Raw genomic sequence first — 25107 nt, 5'->3', positions numbered from 1 at the left:
ATGAACAATCATATTAGACAAAGTTTCTGAACATCAAATCGAAGCAGCCACTAGCCCAGGCTCTTTGATTCAGGTGAGAAAAATATCTTGATAAAAAGAAGCACATATTTTTACTTATAACGATAAAACTGAGTCGTCTTGAAAGGTCTGTCAGGTGACTATAAGCCACCTGATGAGATCAAAAATGGAATAAATAATTTACTTGGATTCTCCCCAGTCCAAGTAATCATTATGAAAAAGAGAACCCAATCTGGTATTTACCGGAAGGGCTTTCTCAAGAATACTAGTTAGTTCACTTTAAAAAAGTGACCAAAGTAATATTAATGTTTTAGAAAAAGCAAAACTTACGTCCGATGTCCGTGGGACATAGGAATCACACTCAGTGCCGTTGGTGCCAAAAGTACGGTTATGGTACTAAACATTGCCCCATGGTTGCTATATGTATGATTTGCGGAGGTTCTTCTCACGTTAAGGATGTCTGCATGTGGAGGAAGATACCAAAAAGTTTGTATGCGCAAATTGTGGGGACAATCATAAGTCTAACTTTTGGGGTTGCCCTTCGCGTAAACAAAACGTTGAGACTCGTTTCAGACAGATGAACGGCAACGTTTTTCGTTTCCAGAATTTCCAACAATTCTCATTTTCAGTTTCAGTTAACTTTCTTAATAATCATACCCATAAGGTAAATTAGAGTCATGCTCATTCACAAGTTATTTTTTTTTTGTTTATCGTAATGATCGACTGGATGGAAATGATTTTAATAAAGGACTTAAAAAAGGTTGATCAGTCGTTGAATATGATCCAAATGAAGATCATTACAAATTACCGTTACAGTTTCAGTTTAATTGGCGAATGTGTTGCATTTTTCTCGTACATAATTTGCGCCTATAACTCAACGTATATGCAGAACCGACCAACATCGCCTATCGGTCGTTTGATTTTGTGCATTACAGAAAAGTGCTCCAGTTGCATGCCAAATGCAGCGCACAAATTGGGTTCGTTTCGTGAGTGGCTTCAAGCGTAGCATCAACCCACGCCATCATTGTCCAACGAACGAAGAAAACCAACGCCAACCACTGACTGAGAGGAGAATAAGAACGATCGTGTGTGTGTCGGTATGAGTGAGTGGGAGGGAAACATGGGAGATTTAAATGGAAGCATAGCTACAGTATTGGACGATATATGTGTAACTTTTCTTTGATGTTCCATGCAAATTGGTCAACTTTGAAGACTTAGATCTGAGTTTTCAATCTCGTTAATCTAAAAATATCAAGAAAATTTGTTGAACTTCAAGTTATGTCCAAAATTCTGTGATTTTTTTTCTCAAATTAGACTTTGAACTACAAAGGTGACCATTTTGTGTGAAAAATCGAAAAAAGTTGCTAATCTATGGTCCAGCACTGTAGGTCCGAGAGGAAAAACTCGTTCTTTTAGAGATGGTGCCCCCACATAAAGCAAGAAGGAGAAACGGTTGATTTTCGAGTGACGTCAGGGTGGCCAGTTGGAGCTTTAAACTTTGATTCACGGTCGACGGTGAAGGGTTGCTTGAGTTGTATGGGAGGAGGAACAGTGGTTACGGTGGGACAGCAACATTAATCGCATACGGAATGGGTTTGGGGGGAAAGCTGAGGGCAAAGGGGGAAGGGAATGTTCAGTTCCCGAGGCGAAATGAGCTTTCGGGTGCCTTTATGTTTCTTTTCACTTTATCTCGCCAGTTAGCATTGGTGCCTTAATGAACGCGCTCCGCGGTTCATGGAATTTAGAGGACTGCAACGTGTCACAAGTTGGCAGTCGAGCTGCAGGGTGGCTGAAATATATAAATCTTGGATATTTTAAAGTTAGCTACCGTTTTGATTAAAAGATTAACATATCTATTAGTTGTTTATTTTTTCAGTGGGATAACACTGTTTCACATTTAACTTCTGCCTATTCTTTCTGACGTCTCGTACAAACATGGACAGAGTCTGCTCCTCAGTCTAGTTTACTTCCACAGTTTTTAGCTGAGAGTTTTCATTGCCAATTTACCATTTTTTTATTTGTATTCAGTGTGGTAACCACGAATATACCCAATGTGCTGAGAAATTTATAAACTAATATCAATTTAATTTCAAACTGATACGATCCAACATCGGATCAAGATTTGAACTGGCCATTCTCAACTCGACGTCATGATTTCGAAAATTAATGATTGTCCTATTGTTTGACAGTGTTCAGTTTAGAAGAAAAAGGAACCAATTCAGGTGCAATCTAACACCTTATTTTTGTCAAACTTTCTAAGGAATCGAATAGTCTTGATCCCTTGTCGGTTGTTGAGGTCACATTTGATTTAATTTATGACGTAAGAAACACCATATGTAGTAAACAAAATAATAGATTGTTTGTCCAAACAATCTTTGACTGCGTGTTAATTCAAAATAATCGAAATTCCAGAAAGAGGTTTTCAACAATATGTCTTTAGTGTATTCTACCTGAAAACGATGAAGTTGGGAGAAGATTCAACAGCTTCTAAAAAAAACTTCAGAAATCCTGGTAGAAACTTTTCTTCTCAGTTTCAGGATACAGTAAGCTTCTCTCCACTCTTCTCAAACCTTTTGAAATTGTATTCCGATCTGCTTAAAGCCTTAAAAAATCATGTTTCTAGTAGATATTTTTCAACTCATGTAAGAAATTCCTAGAGCTTCTAGACAAATTTTCTAGTGGTGGGATGTTCAACCCACTATGTAAAGTATTCTCGAGTATCTTGACCAAGTTTGCCTTTATGTTTGGGTAAGATTTTGGTAGACTTTGTAAAAAAAAAAAATATTTAATCTAATGTACGAATGACAACTACACATGGAGAATCACATCTGTTGACTAGAAAACGAGCTTATATTTCACTGCTCTTACAAACTGCAAAGGCCGAGAGAAAACCCAAATTGTAGAATTCTTAGTTTATATATCGATTTTCCCCGATTTTCTGGAAGAAACTTGTCCAATTTACTTGTAGACCATTTTCAGTACCTTTCTGGGAGAATCTCTTAAAAGTTATTGCATGAAGCTTCTAGTAGATAAAACTTTAACAAGTTTTCCGAGCTTCTGATCAAAAATTTACAAGTTCCTGGGAGAGCTTTACCAGAATATGTAAGAACGTTTCTCACGATTAATGAAGATCTGGAAGAAGATTCGCCGATCACTTCGATAAGCTACTGGAAGAGTGTTTCGCTGTATTCAATAATACACTGAATATCTTTTGTATAAACGTTCTAGAAAAGGATTTCTTAGCTTATGGAAAACCATTTTTTCGAGAATCTTAGGTGTCAGGGTAGACGCGAATTGCGAAACGAAGCGAAAATTGCACGGGAAGGAATAACAATTATTAATAATGAAATGTCAAACTCCAAAGGATTTTCGCGCCGCTTCGCGTGACGCGTTTACCCTGGCCGACACCTTAGATGAGCTTGTTTATGAGTCTGGTAAGAAAGCTTGAAGGTTTTTATGACCTTCGTAAACAACATCTGCCATCTTACGGAAGAAGACTTGCTCTGTTTTTAGATTTGGCTTCTCTTATCCACAGGCAAACAGACATAACAGTTAAGACAATTATCAATTTTAAACATAGTACCGTGAAAATTAACGCTCAATGCTAAAAATTCTGATTTTTGCCTTACGAAAACTAGGTGGCGGTAGTGCGCAAACGTCAAACTCGAACAAAAGCTTCTAGAAATTTAACACCATCGACAAATAGAAGCGAAATAAATTGCTCATATTTCGTAATATGTTCTTGATAAGTGCAAGAATAATATGTGTGAACCTCAAATTTCTAACTGCACTAGTCTTGAAATGTCAGTATGGTGAAGTCGTGCTTTGACACCCTATACCCTAAACAAATTTGGTTTGAAATTCCTAGAAAAAAGTTTCTTAGCTTACACAGAAAGAAAAAAAGTTGCAATTTTTAGCGTAAAATAATGCGCATGAATGGAATGGCAGATTTGTTGCGAATTTACACTTCACATCGTGTAAAATTACATTCATAACATTCAAATTTACGCTACACAACGCGTAATCCAGCATAAGCATAAATTTACATGATATAGATGTAGTTTTATGCAATGTGAAATGTAAATTTGTGACAGTCGGGTATCCTATTAGACGCTACCATCCACTTTACGCCCACCACAATCCATCAGATTTCGTCCATTCGATTCAGGTGAAATTCTGCAGGTAAAAAGCTCATAGTATGTGCTAGCCACAAACAAAAAATCAGCTTCATCCTATTAAAATCTGCTGAGATATTGCCGTTGGAGGAAAGTGGGTGAAAGCGTCTGCTAGGAGATCTGACTGTAAATTTGATGGAAAGCAAAATACGCGATGTAAAAAGTGAAATGACGTAAATTTGATGGTATTTGAACTTAAAATACGTCATTATTGTAAAATTACGTTCAATGTGACCTAAAATTGTTGTGAACCAAACAGTGTGACGGAATATTACGTCATTTGTAACCTTATTCAGTCTGTAACTACGATTTGTCTACCAAATGGAAGAAGTTTTGTTCGATTTTCGGATTAGGTTTTCGGATTCAAGATAGTCTGAGGTACAGAATCTGGATTCTGTTGGAAGGTTTTCCAAGCTTCTGGGAGAAGCTTTTCAGTTTTTGAGTACAGATTTTGTGAAAGGCTTTGGAAAGCTTCGTTGGATAAATTTAGTGCTATAAAAAACGCAATTCTGAACTTGCTGCGTAAACTACTATTTTGATTTGCTATGTCAGTTTTGTAGAATTTAAGATTTTGATTCGCAACTATATGCGAATCAAAAATTTTCGTGGCTTTTTATAAGCTGGCGAAAGAAATTCCCAGGAGAAGATTTTTCAAGTTTCTGAGAGAATCTGTTCCAAGCATTTTAGAGAAGCGTTTGAATTATTGTGGAAAAGCCTTTCATGAGCTTTTGGATAAAGTTTGACTTGTTTTTAGAAGTTTTACCAGTTTCTCGAATTTTTAGGGGACGGACCTGGTGTAGTGGTTAGAACACTCGCCTCTCACGCCGAGGACCTGGGATCGAATCCCATCCCCGACATAGTCACTTATGACGTAAAACAGTTATAGTGACGACTTCCTTCGGAAGGGAAGTAAAGCCGTTGGTCCCGAGATGAACTAGCCCAGGGCTAAAAATCTCGTTAATAAAGTCAAACCAACCAACCAGTTTCTCGAATAAACTTTTTTAATTCCTTGGTAGATTTTGTTTGTTTGGTGTGCTCTCTCGCGATTGACAAATTTTCATAGTTCTTTTCAACTTCTGGAAGAAAATATCTAAAGCTTCTGGAGGAAACTATCTGAGAGAACCTTTTAAAAGTATCTTGGAGAAGCTTTTTAAATCTTCTGGCAGTAGTCTTCTAAAGTTTCCGGGAGAAGCTTCTTAAAGCTTTCAAGAAAAGGTTTTTTCTTCAAACTTCTGGAAGAAGTTTTTCCAGTTCAGGGTTTTTATTCGAACATGTAATAATTCTTGAAATACATCAAAAAGGTATGGTTGAAGTTTTCCTAGGGGGGGGAATGCATTTTTTATCTATTGGAAGAAGTTTTAGGATATGATGGATCAAGCCTTTCAAGATTTAACAAGTCATAATCTCCTTTTGAGGGGCCTTCCTTAGCCGCGTGGTTAGAGTCCGCGGCTACAAAGCAAAGTCATGCTGAAGGTGTCTGGGTTAGATTCCTGGTCAGTCCAGGATCTTTTCGTGATGAAAATTTCCTTGACTTCCCTGGGCATAGAGTATAATCGTACTTGCAACACGATATACGAATGCGAAAATGGCAACTTTGGCAAAGAAAGCTCTCTGTTAATAACTGTGGAAGTGCTCATAAGAACACTAAGCTGAGAAGCAGGCTCTGTCCCAGCGGGGACGTTATGCCAAGAACAAGAAGAAGAATCTCCTTTTGAATAGTTGTCTGAACAGTTCCTCTAAAAGGTTTTGGACAAAATTCGGAAATATTTTGCAGAGCCAATTCATAGAGATATTTTTGTTGATCTTTTTTTCGAAAATAATGGGGAATTCAAATGATAAACAATAAAATAGATATTTTAAGTAAAATAAATGATTTCTTTGAAACGAGGGTGCTCCATTCCGCATCGTCCTTAAGGACGATTTGAATTAAAATATTTGGTATAATGGACGTTTCTCATAAAGCAGTTTCATAGAAGACCAGGTAGCATTTAACAGAAGGCATATAATTCTCAATTTGCCAAATGTCCATTATACTAAACGTCCTTATACGAAACCTCTGTATGCGAAACGTCGTACCCCCTTTAAAATAACTAAAAAAAATGCGAAATTCCATTTTCAAAAGATCATGGAGTTGAGCTCTAGGAAAAAAACACTGCAAGAAATACTTTATTGATGTGCGCAAGGAATGTTTACTTGTTAGGATATTCTGGATCCATAAATAGTTCAAGAAACTCGTAAAAACATGTTCAAAATAGGTTTTGAATAAAGCCAGGTCTCCTATAAGACGCTGCCACCCACTTTACGTCCACCGCAGTTTCTTAAATATCGTCCAATCGATTCAGGTGAAATTCATTAGGTAATAAGTTCAAACTATGCGTCAATCACAAATTAGCTTCATCCAAATAGCTAAGGAATTTTAGTAGGAGGAAACTAAGTTGAAGGAGACCTGACCGTACATTGAAGAAAATTACGATGACCATCTTGAGATTATTATGAGATCAGTTAAACTTTTCTGAAGAAAAATCTGGGGAATATTTGGTGTTTTTTATGGACATACAATATTCAAATCTATGGTAACCCGACCAGAACCACATAACAAGATTATAACACATTCCTATCAACAGCAGTTATAATAAACAGAAGTTGATATAATTTTGTTATCAAGATGGCTTTGTTCTCAACACATGTGTAAATAACACATTTATAACAACATTTGTTATATTTTTGACATCGCATTTATAAGTTTGTTGCAAATAACATCCGATGTCATAAACAGTAACATAGTTTGCATTAATTTTGTTATTTTGTAACATCCTTGTAACATATTCTGTAATAATTTTGATATAATTATAACAGGGTTTATTATATTTTAGTTTAATTTGGTGCACATTTTGTTAGAATTTTTGTTATTTAACTACTAACGGTACATGTTTTATAACAACTGGTGATATAAAAAAATCATATCAGGGGAACACATTCTGTTATAATCTTGTTTCTTCCGTCTGGTCGGGAAGGCAAATTGTGCATCGTGTTGCTTGATGGTAGTTGAAAAATACAATTGTTGAAATGATTAACGCTACATTTATGAAAAATAATCTCGTCCTCTTCTTAATTACTGATTAGGGGAAAAGCACTAATTTTCGACCTACAAGAATTCTGTGCCATTTTTCGGATTTCCATACAAAGTAGGCCAAAATCGTATGGATGGGTCGGAAATTAGTGCTAGGTCGAAAATTGGTGCTTTTCCCCTTCTAAGTATCGTCAAATTAAAACTATTTGGAGTCTGCCAGATTCCCAATGAGCTCTGAAATAGGGCCATTTAAGCTCAATTACTGAGGATTATCCAATAGCATGATAAAGACAATAATTAATTGGGAAACTCTGTCACTTGTTTGGAAATATGTTCTAAATGTTAGTCACATCAGGAATTCATGTCAATTTATCACATCAGACTCTTAGTTCCAGGTATTTATTCATGCTATACAGAAAATATGGTATTTTTCTGAGACATTCTTAATTCATTGTCACTGCTCAGCGCACGTGGCTTTAACTTAGCTCAATGTAGTTTGCAGATTTTGAAGCTCCTGATGCAATCAGTTTATAATGAAATATATATGTCCTTGTCACAATCTTTGAATCATTAGTCATATTTTTACTTACTAAGAATATGTTTTTCCTTTTCTGATGATTTCTTTTTGTGGGTTGAGGTTTGATTGATTGATTGAACTTAGAAAACTTACTTGTTACAAAGCCTATTTGATATTGGCCAACCGCCAACAAACTTTATGTTGCCATTAGTTTTTCGTAATAGAAACACAATTGATTGTCGATTGCGTTAGAAAATAGAGTATTCAACATGATGTAAATAATGTTGCTCTAGTCTTTCTCTATTCTTGACTAAATTTGGATAAATCAAATCATTTGATTTTATGAACGTATATTTTGATCGTTTGAATCTCTGAAAGGCCTTGTTCCAAATTTCTTGTTCAGAATTCAATGCGCGTTTAGCTAGATTGAATCCAAAACTCATCTGGAATTTGATATCTTTGATTGAAAACCATTTATGAAAAGCCTGTTAGAATAACCTTTTAAAGCGGTTTTAATACAAAATAACACTCATGTCGTTTTAAGTTTGTTTCATTACGAGTGTAAATAATTTATAATTACAAGTTTTGTAACAATTTAAAACTCAAACGACTGAATAAACAATAGTTTTAAATAATGATATGCTGTATAAACAAATTATTCTATAATTCTCGTATATCCTGAATGTACAATTTTTTCCCTATCAATTCCAAATCAACAAATTGGAATAAAACAGTCCACCATCGAAACTGCATGTAAAACAGATGCTCAAACATATGCACATTGTTTACAAACAATTCTTCCGATTCCTGGGCAATCACCAAACAAGAATCCAATAGCAACCGTCCACCCCCGCTCACTCGCAAGCCCGGATCAAAACAAGCAAATAGCTTCAAAAACAAGAAAAATGGCACCCCTTGCACCGATGCTTCAACAACTCGAACCGAAACCAAACCGAAGAAACACGTTTTCCACCCGCACCATCCCCCTCCGCCTTATGCTACTGCCCTACAACAACCACGCTTCATTGCATTGCTCGCTGGCTTGCTTGGATGCTTGAAGTTGGCCTTTCGCTCCTAACCCGTAAGAAATCGTGATCTCCGCCGAGCAGCCAAGCCATAGACATGAAACTCCGAGATGGCGGCCATCTTGTTTTCTTACAATAAGCATTTTTCCCTTCGTTGTTGGCTTCTCAAGCTCAACGACGGAGAGGACGGTTGGAAACTGTGTATAGGAAACATTGTTTGCTGGATTGGTGCGTATGCTTCGGATTGAAGTGAGCTTATCTCCCCTTTGCATAGCAGCGGGAAAATAAGGTTATCCCGCGAGAATGAAAACTGTGACATATGACAGGTGAAAGGTGGTATTTACCTTGCAGGTCTGGAAGAAAGCACCTATGTTATCTACGTTGTGCATTTCTGTGGGTTTCTGGTTTGATTCGATAAGAAAGAGCAGTCCTGGGAGGGGGCTGAGAAGCCCCAAGGCGTTAATTAAGCTCAACTGGACTTAATTCGTTTGATTGATACAGTTCCTACGTCGAGTTGATCCGAGTAGGCTGCTGGTTAACGGGCTTCGCCTCCTTCGTCATGTTGACAACTGTCGCTTCTTCAAACATCTGCAGGTTGCTTCGACGTTGAACAAAACTAACATACAAAAATATGGTTCACATCTGACCCTCGTCGTCTTTCTAAGGGTTTACGTATATTGTACATTCAACACCTGCTTTTCGTTTTTGAAGACTTTCGTAGATTCACTTTTTCTTTTGAGCTGGGTCGGAACGATCCTATAATTCTTCGAGCACAGATCTGAGGGTCGAGATATAATCGATTCACTGCACAGAAGAACCCTCCGAAAAAAAAAACGAGAACGCTTTTCACTTGTTCCCGTCGATCGCTGCACTTGTCTTGTTTCCCCTAACAATTCTTCTGTCTAACTTCTGTTTACGACGTTCTACACTCTGTCACGCGTTTATGCGTTTTATTACTCATTCACATGCGTTATGTTAATTTTCCGTTTTTTCGTGGTTCACACAAGCTGTCTTCTTCAGTTGACCGTCGTAGTCACTTTAACAAGTGGGGTCTTCCGTGGTTACCCAGATAAAAAAAAAAGATGAGCAGCAGTAAAATGACCGGATGTTCCTTCATACAAAACGTATTATGTCATGCATCGCCGCCAAGAGCGCCACTATGTTTACACGAGATTCGATCGTCCCAAAAACTTCAAGGGTCAATCAATTTCAGGTTCGTCGCTTGATCGCCCCCACAATCCGATCGTTGAAATCACCTCCTCGAAGATCCAAGCAACCGCAGAAATCACAACAATCGTGCACCGTGTTTGCCTACATCTAGGAGCGCGACCGGCAAAAATCTCTCGCGCGCGCTTTTTTTCCACTCACACTCGCGGGGTGGGTTCAGGTTCAATTCAGTTCAGCACCACAGCAAAAATATACAGCAAGAAACCCTTCGAAAACGCGCGCAGCGAGGTCCCACACACGTCTTATGTTTATGTTGGCGACTTCGGTACTGAAAGGCAAGAAGCATAGACGCAACATACCAAACGCGAAGCCCGCTCTCAGCGCTGGCACCAGCACAGGTAAAAGGTGCAGGTGACCGGTTTTCTTCGGATCCGAACCGAACGCGAAACCGAAGACGAAAAGCGTCTTCTTGCATGCTCACGTTTGCTCTTCGGGTTCGGTTCGGCTTGCGGGGGGCTCGTATCGAAGAAGGCTATGTTAGAGAGAGCATAGAATAGCGATTAAGCAACCGCTGCTAGGCAATGGTTTGCTGGTTTTTCACGATGCTTGATAGAAGAGTAGCCAGTTGAGTTGATCAGATCAATTTAACTTTCAAACTATATCCAATAAGATTTTAAAACAAATCTTCAAAAAGCTTTACAAATATCGTATAAATTCACTACTCATATAAGAAATGTATGATTTTTTTATGTTTTCTCTGCATAAAAGTATATTATACAATATTCGAATTAGTTCTTGTTTTGGTTGTACTAAACTTTTACTATCCAACTCCACTGAAGTAATAATTGAAGTAATTAAAGTGAATGAATGTAATATTAAAGAAAAATCATTTCTTCAGATATTACTAGTAAAAAACACAATTTTGCATACTTGTTTCAATATCCAAGAAAAGGTGAATGGTAAAAAGAAAACAAAAATTGTGAAAAAAAACCTGCCATCACACATCTATAGTAAAAACAGAAAATTTTGCATAATTGTTTTAATTGTTGGTAAAAGTAAATTGTAAAACTAAAGCAAAATTTGCCATCAACACTAATTTGACAATAATTGTCAAATAAGTGAATTACTGTGTAGAAGAAAAAGGTTTCGAGAGGCTTTGCAAGGCAAGTTTCTTTAATGACGAATTCCATGCCAAATCGGTTAGTCACCATACTCGATTTGTACGAAATATTACAGATGTAATAACTTTCAAAAAAGGTCTACGAGTTTTTGCATGCAATTTATTATAAAAAATCAAGCAACGAAACTGTTGGCTTTAGAGAAAAACATTCAAAAACTTTAAGTTATACAATTTTCATCATAGAATTTTGATAGGACACAAATGTTTAGACATAAGTTTCATAATAAAGATTTTTTTTTTGACATTGGTGTCCTCACTGGGACAGAGCCTGCTTCTCAGCTTAGTGCTCTTGAGCACATCCACAGTTATTAACAGAGAGCTTTTTTTTGCCAAAGTTGCCATTTTCGCATTCGTATATCGCGTGGCAGGCCTATGCCCAGGGAAGTCAAGGAAATTTCCTCTACGAAAAGATCCTGGACCGACCGGGAATCCAACCCAGACACCTTCAGCATGGATTTGCTTTGTATCCGCGGACTATAACCACTCGGCTAGAGATGGCCCCAAAAATAGAGACCAGCTTAGTTAAAAAACTCTAAGAGCAGTTTTATGTCGATTTTAAATATTATGTGAGTTTTGATGAATTAAATACGTTTTGATGATAAAATATAAATCATAACGCAATAAATTATTGACTTTTTATAGGTGGCCATTTCCGAGTCTTACTATGGTCTCAATATGGTTGAGCGCATGATTTCATTGATCGTGATTTTCTATCGAAAATAATAATTAAAAAAAAAAATCAACTCGGTGTTCAACACTCGTTGAATTGAACTATGTTGGCAACAACAATTCAAAAAGATTTTACTGCATTTGTAAACAACGAGTCAAAGCTTTTGAAAGCATCCCTTTAGATACACCTGCCCATTGACCGTTCCTGTTGTAACGAATAGGATGCTCCGCTTTCCATACGAGCAAATTGCTTGCCAAATCATATATTTTTTGAAAAATTTTGACATCTTCTGCTTTCTAACGGGACATCGAATTTATGATGAGCAGTGAAAAACTGGAGCGCCCCGGAAGTCTGCTCACACACGTCTCATCATCCATAACGAGGCTTCAAGTATCAGAAGGCCAGCACCAAAAGCACGTTCCCCACCAGTAGGGAGATTTGTGCTCTGCTGATTGGGCACCTTTTGGATATTGTACGTATGCAGTCCTTCACATGTTTTCGTATCTTGAACGAAAGTTTTGGATAGATTCAGTTTATTCGCCACATCTCGAACTGAACTGTTGGGATTCCTCTTGAAAGCTTGAACTACCCGTTTGTGATCCTTAACACTATAAGAAGATCCATGTTTGCCACTTTTTTCTTTCCGTTCAATGATCGAACTTCCGTGGTACCGGTTTTAAACACGGGACACCGTAGAATTGACCATTCCCAGCTTTCTGCTGATGGCACGATGAGTTGGATCTGGATTTTCGAGGTGCTGGTCTCCCGACTCTATCTTCACAACGATTGCATATCTGCTAGTGAAACTTACACAGCGTAAACTAATACACATTGGACAAATTACATCCAAAACTTCAATAGAAAATACCCAACGGGCCGAACGTTACATCCATTTAAAAGTAGTGCAATGTAATTCTGTACACCCTTTAAATAAACTTGGACTAGTTTTACACATTATTTTGTTAGATTTTGGCAGTTGAACACTTACTTATATGACAGCTTTAAAATTGAAATTTACCTATGTAGTCTTCAACTGTGGGAATTGAGGGAACAACACTTGAAGCGATTGTTTTCCATCATGGAGAATCTTAAATTTAATTTTATCCGTGTGATATTATGAGTCCAAATCATGGTGTACTTTCATAAGATGAAAACACGCTGGAATCATGATATCATGGAGTCATAATCTTGTTTTTGGATTATGATTTCTACCCGTACATGAGTCAGATTGCCGTAACGCAACACACGCGTTAGGTTTTTGTTGCTGATTGCTCGGAATCATGATTCAAATGCCAAAAATGCTGAGACTCGCATCCGTTTATGATCGACAAAATAAAAAAATAAATAGCATGCACTGATATTCGTGCCAAGAACCTTCAGATTGATAGCCACGTACCCTACCACTCAACCACTTCGTATTCTTGAATTGTGGATGATTGATATGAATGAGCTGAAGCAAAGTGCACCGCACAATGTTTTCACACAGGATGTTACGGTTATGAAGAATCATGATTATGACTACAGGAACCATGATTTGTGATCCTGATATTATGACCTAATCAATTTATGAATTTCATGATTTGTAAATCATGCTTTGGGGATCAGATTTTTATCCGTGTAGAAGCCAACTAAAGGTTCCACAACTTCTACCAGAATCCAATTCTTTATTTTGATATAAATTTAGCAATTCTATTTTAAATAATAAATGAGCGGGATAGAAGTAAATGGGTGTAAGTTAAAAAAGACATAACATATTTTTGTAGTTTTTTTATTCTTCTGGATAAAAACTGTAGGTTGAGCCAAAAACAAGTAAATTTACTTAGATTTTGGATTTTTTGTTTGATGGAAAAATTACCTTAAAATACCGATTGTAAATATCCCCTGAAGCACGGGGAAGCCATCTGTAAACGATTCCGAAGAAATCACTCGACAGGAGTCTGGATCTTCTTCTGCCAGCCGCAGTCTCCACCGATGAATGTTGACCGAGAGGATCCACGTTCGCGCTTGACATCCAGTGCCAGCAGCTGACGCCGTTAATAGCGGAATTTGGGGCAAGTGTGCCACCTTAAGCAAAATGTTCTCTAACTTTGCCTAAAGCTTACGAAATTCACCAATTTAGCCTCATGATGTTAGTTTCACATCTTTTCATAACCACTGTGCCATTTAAAAAGAAAATAATTACGAAAAATATTAGTTTTGGAGCTTTTCAAATATCATCCAAAACAATCTATTTTTCGAGATTATGGGGCAAGTGTGCCACCCATATGGGGCAAGACGGCCACCGAATGAACATCGCATGTAATTCTACTTGTAATGAATTTTTATTTATTTCCTATTTATATTACTTACAAAGCAGACGCTAATCGACAATTTAAAAAATAATTTTGAGTTTACCGTAATAAGGGGGTGCTTTATAACAAGGTTCAAAACATGCGTAACTCCCTATTACTCGATTCAAATAACTAAAATGGTTATTTTTGTCTCAATTCAATACAACATATGTATTATTCTTATATTACCACAAATATGTATAATATTAAACTAGATCAGCACTAAATAACGGTAAAATATTGATGTAGATATGTAAAACGGTACTTAATATGCCGAAAAACATATTATTATTGAATATTTTGAGATAAAATCACTTTGGGGGGCAAAAATGTCAGTTATTCCCCTACTATACTTCAGAAACTACTACTGGTGCCTCATTTTGGTTTACTATTATGATTTTGTTGATGATGTTTACATTTTTATAAATTTCACTCCAACAATTTCTCTTTACCAAATAGGTGGCACATTTGCCCCAATAAGTATACATTTTTACCAAACTGGATTTCGTATGTAAAACTAAAAACATTTTTCGTTCAAATGCCACAGTAACTTACATAATTCAATAGTTTCACGATGTACAGTACGTTAGAAAAATCTGATAATATTTTACCTTTCAGCATGCTAACTAGAAACAACGAAATCTTATAAAAATCCACTCAAATTTGGTTGTCTTTGCACAAGTCGATGTAAATACGTCAAAAATAGAGCAATTTTCATCATATTTTGATCATTGTATTGTGAACTATAAGGGAACATATTGTTAAGCTCAAAGAGAAAATATATATTGTAGTTTTTATAAAAAGCAGAGGTGGCACACTTGCCCCAAAGTCCGCTACGTCAACTGTACTGTAATTGTCCAATCATCAGCAGCGAAGTGTTGGAAGCTGATAGGATAAGCATAATAAACACCTCACACCAATGATAGTTTTAAGCCAATTTTTTCGGCTCTACTCCATTTGGCTTAATTCCATTTGGCATAATGCCGTTTGGCATAACTCCATTTGGCATAATGGCCATTTGATATAATTTGAGAAATATAATGAAACATATTTTTCTTTAACTTTGGCCTTGTTAATGATTTGCCTGACCCGAATGTTTGATACCTCTGACTCTCTTATCTCATGTAAATTTTTCATCAATGAAAAAAATGTTTTGAGCGTAACTTTGGTTGGAATCCCTCCTGTCTACCTAGTTATGAAGTTAATAGATCACTACTGAGCGGTTGTTTTCAAGTCACGCTTAAGGCAAAGTAGGCCGTCATTGACATTTGTACGCGTCGTTGATGATTGTTGCTAATTCATCTCACGATTTTGAATCAAAGAAAACCAGTTGGTTTCGCACTGACACCGCTGCAAAAGTATCAGCATACTTTATGCATGTTAGCGCGTACAGTGATATATAGTCTGAAGCTTAATATAAGCTGAAGCTCGTTGCGGTTGCCAAAAAAAAAAAAAAAAAACAGCTTGAAGTAAATAAAAAAGAGCTACCAAGGCATGCAATGTGCTCGCGATGTTATTTTTTTTGTAAAACTAATTCATTTTTAGAAGTACGCTGGTTCAAACATATAGGGTGATAGCCTTGTTTTTGTCGGCTGGTTGCCCAAGTAACACCGAAAACATAAATCCAAATTTAAAAATACACAGTTTGTCCTACAATGATTGCTAGAAAGTTTTTGAAACATGTCATGTCTCACGTAAGTCGCTATTTTGTTTTGTTAAACCTTTCAATATTGAACTTGAATAGAGATGTTCTACTAAAGCATATAATTTGTTTTGCAATACAAGTCTACCATTTTGCTGAAAATGTTCTAATTATGTTTACTATGTTTCAAACAAATTATGTTTTATATTTGTCTTCTTATGTTTATCAAAACATGTGTTTGGTTATATGTCTTATTTCGGTTGTTTTAGGCGTGTACGACAAATAAACAGTCTCAATATGTCATATTCATGTTACATATATGTCATAATATATACTCTTTTCAAACATGTTGTAAATAAACAAATTATGTTTTTTTAGTCAAATATAAGTTTTTCTAGTTGTCTATAAAACAAATGCAACAAAAGTGACATTTGACATTTGATAGCATGGATGATACACTGCCGGCTAAGAAATTCGCCATATGGTGTTCACTGAACACTTTTAAGCAAATGATTTGAGTAAATTATTATTTTTAAGGTATGCTCTAAATGCCGATTTATCAATTTATATGAATGAATAGAGTTTGGTGGTTGTTTGCCACCGTTTAGTACGAAAAAGGTTCAATGGAATTACCTAACTCGCTTACAGTTGTGTTCATGCAGGATTTAGTATAGGAGTTTTCCGTCAACAAAATTGTAACATAAAGTTTGTCGGAATAGTTTTTGGTAATAACCTGATTAGACTATTTTAGTTCGGGTACAAATCAACAACGGTTCGTGAGATTTGAGAAGCAACTTCCATGCTACAACTTCCATTTATGCTGTCATAGTCAAGTGATTTATCAAACTTATATCACACTGTAAATTTATGATCACACTAGTTGTCCCTGAAAACTTTTCACTGCCTTGAATGAAACAATGGCAAATGATTGGCAATGAAATTTTTGTCTTTTCCCAAAACACTCGTCATGCAGTGTGTCTAAGGGGACCATCTTTAATTTTTGAATTTAATTTTGAATATTTACCATAACGATGAGATTTTTATTCTGAAGCATTGAAAAAAGTAATAATAGTTCAGTGAAGGTTCAGTGTATTAGTAGAAAACAAAATAATGAACTAATTTGCAAAATGTGATGATTCCTTTTTGGAAATATTTACTTGGCTTGAAGTCGAAAAATGTATATTGAACGAATTATAAGGGCGAATTGATTTTTTCGAAGCAAAAGTGCATATTTCACCATAATTTTTGATTCGCATATTAATGTAGTGTTAAATAACAGTTATCAATCAATAACAGTTATGCAATCAAAAATGAAGGCTTGTCTATGTTTGCACTTTTACATTTTTCATTGTCGACCATCCAATGCATTTCCACTACCAAATGTTCTCAGTATTTTGTTGCGTTAATGGTTTGTTTGACAAAGTATAATACATAATTATGTATACCTAAACCCATATGATACATAATTTTGACATCAAAAATATGTTGCACAAGCTCCACCTTCTGCGCTTTTCCAGTCATATAAGTATGAATTCCAGTTTTTTCGCTATGAAACAGAACATTCTCATTAGTCATATTGAAGTCATTGTGATTTATATGAGACATGTTGTGTTACTTGGGTGGATAGTTTGGAGAAGAAGGTTTCTGAGTTGTGTTGTCTACTCCCTAAAATTTCTTTCCCATTATCAAAGCCTGCAAAGACAGCGGTGAGCGTTTGGCATCTGAGAGGAGCTGAAGATTGTATCGAATTAATTGGGAAAATAAAGTGGTACATTTAGCACATTTTTGCATGCTCATCCTATTGAACCATTTTTGAATTTAACCAAAAGCTGTGAACAGTTCGTCATTATAAATGGCGGCGTTGCACTATTGCTTCTTTTTATATTTTCATACTTACATAAAGTATTGTAAAGTTCGCCATCAAAGATGACGGCACGTTTTTGATTCGAGTAATTTTATAACACAGTACAGGTACAGGTTGCATGGATCACATTACTTACCAAGGTAAATCCTGAACATGTAACTTTTTATCCCTTCCCACTAAATCCCTCTCCTGTGACAATCATGGAGATGCAGAGGTGATCTCGGTTTCGAGTAACAATGGTTGTCACACCAACATTCCTTCCCTTCCCCGATGACCGTAAGGACGTGGCCGGCGCCGTTATTGACTTTTTGAAAATTGAACTCTCGGATTGTGCACATTGAGAATGGTTCGCTAGTCCCAAGCCCCATTCATTGGTTCTCTGTGCAATTTCGATTGGTCTGGTCAATCACGGAGTAGCAACTACGAATTGTACGGTCATCTATGCTTATGCTTTATGCTTATGTTAGCGCGTACAGTGATACTTTTTTAGGTCGATATAAACTATCAAGACTGAGTTACCGTAATTTCGGGTGAAATTGATCATTTTTCACGGTTTTTCTTGTCCGTTTTCTATAATGTTGACAATGCCAAACAATTGAATGCAGGAAAACAAGTACGAAGCTGAGTCTCGTTTACTCATGTACCGACATTTTCTAACAAATGTCATTTTAGTGCTAAGAAATATCTCTAAAATAAAAAATCAGGAAATCTCATTTCGAGGTGAAATTGGTCACTTGTCAATGCGATTATTGTTAGTTTTCAAACCAACTCTTTATAATAAATTTGAGGTCCCTGAATCCGAATATGCTTGCTAAATTCTTAACAATACAATAATTATAGAAATAATGAATAGTGAAATTTCAAGAATTACGCGAAAAACGCCCAAATGTATGCAATTTCCTAAGAAATATCTCGATATCTAACATAAATTCAATTATTTCCACCGAATGTCCTAATTGGTACGAGTTTTGGTTATGAAATCTGGTTTGGGGATATATCTCAAGCATCCTCACAAACTTTCAGGTTTATACCATGTTAAAATCCTTGTTTAGAACTAGAAGTTTATGGATGTTTGTCAATATTGCACCGCACATGATATTGGAGTTTTACATTATTTTCATAGAAATAAACATTCTTCAACGCAAAACACTTAATATCACACAATTCAACAATAGTTACGACAAACAACAACGACATTCACTGCAGGTTACTTTGATATTTGTGCTCCATTAGGAAGAATTAAAATCGAGTGACACGATGATCAATTTCATCCTACTGATCAATTTCACCCGAATTTACGGTATATCACTTTGAAAGGCAAGCTGAAAAGTCATCATTGTTGCCAAAATGAATGACGGGCTACTTAGCCTTAAAGCTGTTAAGATGGAGCATTAAATTGGGCGCCAAAAAGTAAGCATAAGCGCTTGGATATATGGTGTGTTGCTCTCTGAATGTCCTTCTTTACTTATTTGTGATAACGAATGATTTTTATTATGAATCGTTGCAAGAACTGCAGAATCACATCGTTTATATACTATACGCTCATGAAATTGTGCATGCAACGAAGCAACAGTGAGTTTTTACTGCATTTTGTTTCATGAGCGATGACTAATGCCAAATAAAGTCAATTTGCTTTAAATTTATTGTAAAACTAAGTCAATTTTCAAGTTTACAGATCTAAAGAAACTGACATAAATTCGTGTTGAAAATTTGATGGATTAATTGCATTCTGGAGAAGATCAAACGATCATATTTTCAGCACAAAGCGCTCTTTGGTTCCCTAGATTAGTGCAATTGAAAATTCGAGGTTTGTTTTTATTTAATAAAACGAGGTTCAAAGCTGGTTTGTTAAGTTCTTTGTATCTTCTGGGTGGAATTTTGAATCAAAAGATCAACAAAACTTAGAGTTCACGAGTACCTTTGCAAGCTGAAAAACAGTTCATTCAGCTGAAATCAGCTATTTATACAGCATTTTAAGTAATTAAGCTGTTATTCAGCTGCCACGGGTTACGATCTTTTCGAGGAGTAACCATTATAAGCACTTGTATTAAATACCTATATTAAAGAGCTATTTTTAAAAACCGTTAATCATGTCCATTTTTCGTCAATAATTGCATGTCAAAATATTTTCTCCAAATATTGCTTGGTTTTCATAGGCCCAAGTGCTTTAAGACATTGCTAAGCCAGTTAGATCATGTAACTAAACTATAATTTGGTGGACAATATTCTGTTTCATTTGGTGAATCTAAGTAGGTACTACCGATCAAATACATTTCACATGCAACTCATAGTTACATGTTGTATACGCAAGTATACCTTAAAGTATATTAACAGATTGTGAGTTTTCAGTTGTGGGTAAGCTATTCGTCATGTCTTGTAAACACTTCAGTAGTCGCACTATTGAACTTTGTTCAACAGGGGTGAAAAACCATCGCTCATCGTACACAGCATCGGTAGCAAACCACCCGAAGACTGGACGGCTAAATTTCTTCTTTCATGTTTTGATTTTTTAGATTGAGTGCTACTAAAAAGTGTTGGGAACAGACATGAGTAGGAAGCGCAGTAAATTACATTGAGCGAAGCTAGTGAAACTCACGCCTATTGCTGCTGTAGGCAAAAGCCTTGAAAGTAGAAAAACACCCGTTGCAAAGAGTAATTCAAAACTACTGTAGAAAAATGTTTAATTTTACGTTGCATTTCCCGCATTTCTAGCCTTCATTGACACTACCGATTTAGAAAATTCATGCAACTTGATGAGATTTACGATTCTAAACTACTGTAGTGAGAAGAGCTACGTGGGTTTCGAGAAATTCAAGCCTACTACTATTTTACCATTTCCAGCCCTGCTACTAATTCTTACAGTAAAATCAAATTAAGTTGCCTTTGTGAATTCAGTGTTGTGTATTAAATACATTGGAATTAACAACATAAAAAACAGCAGTACAAAATGGACGGCAATAAAGAGAAGCAGATCTTTACTTTAAATATTTGCCTTGAAAATTGAAGATTCATCGTATAGTAATAATCAAACTGAAAACAATTTTCAAAACATTAATTAGCTAACATAATAAGAAGTAGAGAATTCACTATAATGCAGCTTAGAAAACAGTAAGATTTTTTTTTCTTTTGTCACTACCGTTTATAACGGTTGGTGTTTCTTAACTTGACAGGGTGACCAATTGAAATGAAAGCTAACAAATAAATGTTCAATTTGTGTAGGATTCGAACTACCCAGACAACCAAAATGTACGTATAACGAAATCACCTGAAGGCTTTGTATGTGCAAAATTTCACTTATAAGATGTCGCGAAAAGGTCTTCTACGTACAAAAGTGGAGGCGATATACGTGCATATATTATGTGATGAATGATAACATACAATGCGAGTGTATACATTTTCTACCGAACTAACGTGTGATCTTATGCGACTTAACTTATGATAACAAATGTTGTTGACAGCTGCTAAGGATTGATTCGACTTACTATGTACGAGTGTACGGGACGAAACAAGATGTACAAATGCACTCAGAAAAAAGGTGTTTTATGCGAGGAAACTCATCAATCTGACGATTTTATCCACGGTGTTTTGCGGGTTAGACGTAATTAGTATGAATAAACGATTTATAACGTGAACTTCTGTGCGATTTCTGGTTGTCTGGGTATTTTACGGCGGACCAGTATATTACATTCAGAATTCATGAACATTTTTGTTTCTTCATATTTTAGCTGTTGAATCTCGAACAGTTTAATTTCTTGCGATTTAAACTCGAAACTTGTTGTACACGTTTAACCAATAAGGTACTCTGCAAGTACCGTAATCCGGGGTATCATTGATCAGCGGGGTAACATTGATCGGAATGACCCATCCCATAAAATGTTCGCATTATCATTTATTGATGGAATATTTCCAAATCATGAATGTTGCTTCTCTTTCTTATCTTCACCAGCTGATAAAAGTGAAGATTTTTGCGAAAATTGCGTTTACCTTATGAGTAAATTTGACAACTTTTCGAAACAATGATTTCAATGGTTAAGGATGACACTACCAAACATTCATGTCTCACATAAGTTCTGTAGGTGATATGAGCAAGGAAAATGCGGTTCGTACTTAAAACGGCATCGCCGAAAACGATTCCATTGTCAAAACTTTCATAAGCAGGGCAGACAATCGTCACCTTCAAATGGAAAAAGTCGGCGACGAAACTAAAAGAAGCATCGTCATCGTCACTCAAGTAGCATCGGATGACGATTTGCCGTAGAGATCCGGCGCAGAGGCTCGGCGTCATGACGAACAAATACGATTCCTTCGTTACGGGCGAATCTTCGTTCGGGAGCACTGAGCCGACTAAAAATATGAATCGTGTCTTCGACAGATTGAGAGCATTTTTTGAAAAAATAAAACAAAAAGAAAATAACAAAACACGACTGGAATCGAACAAACGATCTCCGAATCGTCAACACCACGCGCTTACCAACCAAGCTATTTTAGAATCATGAGAGAAGCGGGTTCATTTGCCAATACAAGCAATTATGTGATGGCATTCGTTGGTTGGTGCGAAGCAAGCGAATATACAGTAAACGTCTTCTTCTTGTGACTAAGGGTAGCAAGCGGGATGAAGAAAAATTTGCTCGTTGACGATTTTGGAATGAAGTTAGTCGTGCATTCTTTCGTCGATGAAGAGACGACGACCTGCCAGAGTTATTATACTGGATGACGATGTCTTTTTTTATTTCGTCATCGCACTGTGACGAATCTGACGATTGCCTGCCCTGTCATAAGTATGTTCAATTAGGCAACATTACCGAATTACTGTTAAGAATGTACCTTTCCCTTAGGAAATTGCCTACCTTTAGGCGTATTCCGTGGTTCGAGATGTTTTTAATTTCAAAATAACTCAAAAAGTAAATGACTTGTAAGCATTTGGCCTTCATATTCGGCTTCAGGGGCCATGATTTTAGTAAGTAACGACATTTTCAATATTACCGAACGTTGTTTATATAGGTGATCAATGTTACCCCATATCAGCTAAATAAAAATATCACTTAAAACATTTTTTTTAACATGCTTAAGCCTATCAAAAAAACAAAATAAAGTATATAGTCACGAGCCATGGGTGGCAGTACTTATTTTAAAAATATAAAATTTGCAACTATTGCATTTTCGAACCAAATATTTAAGAAATATTCAAAAAAATGATCAATGTTACCCCGGATTACGGTACTACGATTTTGAATGTAACAAAACAACATAGTATTTTCTTGTCTAGCAACGCGTTTCGTGAACGTAGTGTTTTGCTGTGTTGTTGTTGAATTTTCTCTACTTTTTATAACCGGCTCTCAAGAATGGCTACCTTCGCTTCATTCTATTTTTGTTCACAAATACATTATACCGAAATTGCATTGAAATGACAAATTACATCTAAAATTGTGCCGTTCACCAGAGTAAGGCTCGATTCAAAAGATTGAAATTGAAAAAAAAAAAGATTCAGCAAAGGACGGACAGCAGCACACAATCTTCCTTAAGCATTCTTTGCGGCAAAGTGAAGTTGAAAATATGTCAAATGTCAAATGTAGTAATATAAAATTGGCTCCGTAATGTGTTATAGCGCTTAAGCCTATGAAAAATGAGATGATTGTGAGAATCTTTTGTGACATGTAAAACCAATTCGTCGTTTATAAAATTAACGAAATTAGAATGCCTCTATTCTATTTAAAATTAGTGCTTCTGATGGTTATGCCTCAAAATGAGCGTTACTTTTTATTTTGTTGATCTTTTGATTCGAAACTCCGCCCCGAGGTCAGCAATCCCAAGCAAATCAACTTTGATCTAAGTTTTAATGGTACTTTTTCTGATAATCACAGTAAATGAAAAACCGTTTAAATATCACTGTTTTTTTTTTTTGAATTTGTGGACCTATACCTTCAAAAGGACGTAACCCCGAAAACGGGCCTCACAATTTTTTGAAATTTGCCCATGCATGCAGTTTGGCCATAGAAAACAACTGGTGAGCTCAGATTTGATGGAAATTTTTTTATGATAATAACGGTTTGGGGAGCACCGTGGCTGTCCATAAACTATGTATTTTTAAAATTTTCAAACCCGTTCTCCCTAGTGATCTTTTTTCACTAGTAGGGGGATTAGGGGCATAATGAACATACGGGGCGAAATGGACACGCCCTCAATATCTGAGAATATGCATACTTCATCAAATGTTAATACACTGCATGAAATCTGTATTCCATTTGAAATGTTAGATGGTATAAAAGTTGATTTTTTGCTTCAATTGTTCTTCAAAATGTTACTTCAAGTTTTTCTCAGTTTCAAATTGGCATATAAGCAAGGCCGTGGAGGAATCTAATTTTTGAGCAAAGTAGCAAATCCAAAATGGTTCTTTTTAGCTATTATGACTGAAGAAGAGCCCTTTTACACATCAGAACGACTGACAGTCATTAAATATATTAAAATCACTAAATTTCATGCAGGTGTTCATTTCGCCCCGATACCTTTTTACCAGCCTTGTTTTCGACCCAATTTTCTATCTCGTTTTTCTGACATATGATATGATTTTTATCACCATGAATGAATGTAGCACGTCGTACTAACATCAAACTTGAAAACTAGCTGGGGGTGAAATAAAAATATTGCCATTTTATAGTCTTTAACCGAACATTTGCTTAACGTGTCCATTATGCCCCTAATTCCCCTAAAAATTTAAAATTAATATGGACCGTGGTCTCTGAACCACGTGGTTTTTGGACAGCTCCTATCTCAAAATTGATCAAATTGTCGCTTACACCACATTGAATTTGATACCTCCCCCCATAAATTTATTTAAATCTCTGTGATATTCCTTAATGTATTTTTTATGAATATTTCATTAATACAAGAAATCCAAAAGCTTCACAATTTTATTGTAATTCAGAAAGGCTACAGCTCTGCAGTTTTACATACAACAAGACTTTCATGGAAAAACTTTAAAAACATACATAAATTTATCCAAAGATGTTTGGTCATGAATCTTGTTGAGTGTAATCTAATGCATCCAGATGTGTTTTTGTGTATTGAAAATTTTTAATATTTGCTTGGATCATGTATTGAAATCCATTCATTTATCCATTCATTTTTATCTATGAATGAATGAAAAAGGGCCATGCTCACCCCAACTGGTAATTGTTCGCATGTGCAACGAAGCAGAAGAATCGCCTAGATGCTACTTATAATAATTTGTACGATGGACACTACTTAGTTAATAGATTTGATTCACGTAGTGCAGTGAAATTATCTGTCCTTTTATATTTTACTAATTAAAACTTTTCAGATATATCAGGTAAATTCAAAATTGATATTTATGTACTTATTATCATATGTTACCAATAATAGAGCAGCTCTCAATTGTCGAATTGAGCACATCGTCCTATACATCCTACACTACTTACACAATATTCCTAT

The 25107-nt window shown here is 36.0% G+C and overlaps 1 protein-coding gene across 2 annotated transcripts in view; it reads right to left on the bottom strand.

Annotated features, from left to right (window-relative positions):
* Window positions 1-25107, bottom strand: part of LOC5580054 — a 260798-nt gene that overhangs the window by 80621 nt on the left and 155070 nt on the right. Inside the window, exon 1 of one of the 2 annotated variants that reach the window (XM_021843991.1) lies at window positions 9150-10297. The exons of the other annotated variant lie outside the window; for it this stretch is intronic. Within the exon in view, the coding sequence (XP_021699683.1) occupies window positions 9150-9194 (45 nt within the window). The 5' untranslated portion in view covers window positions 9195-10297. Of the gene's footprint in view, window positions 1-9149; window positions 10298-25107 lie in introns of those variants that run through there. 2 annotated transcript variants of the gene reach the window in all.

The sequence above is a fragment of the Aedes aegypti genome, chromosome 1 (assembly GCF_002204515.2).
Source record: "Aedes aegypti strain LVP_AGWG chromosome 1, AaegL5.0 Primary Assembly, whole genome shotgun sequence".
Taxonomy (NCBI): Eukaryota; Metazoa; Arthropoda; class Insecta; order Diptera; family Culicidae; genus Aedes; species Aedes aegypti.
This window is presented reverse-complemented; position numbering and strand designations above follow the sequence as displayed.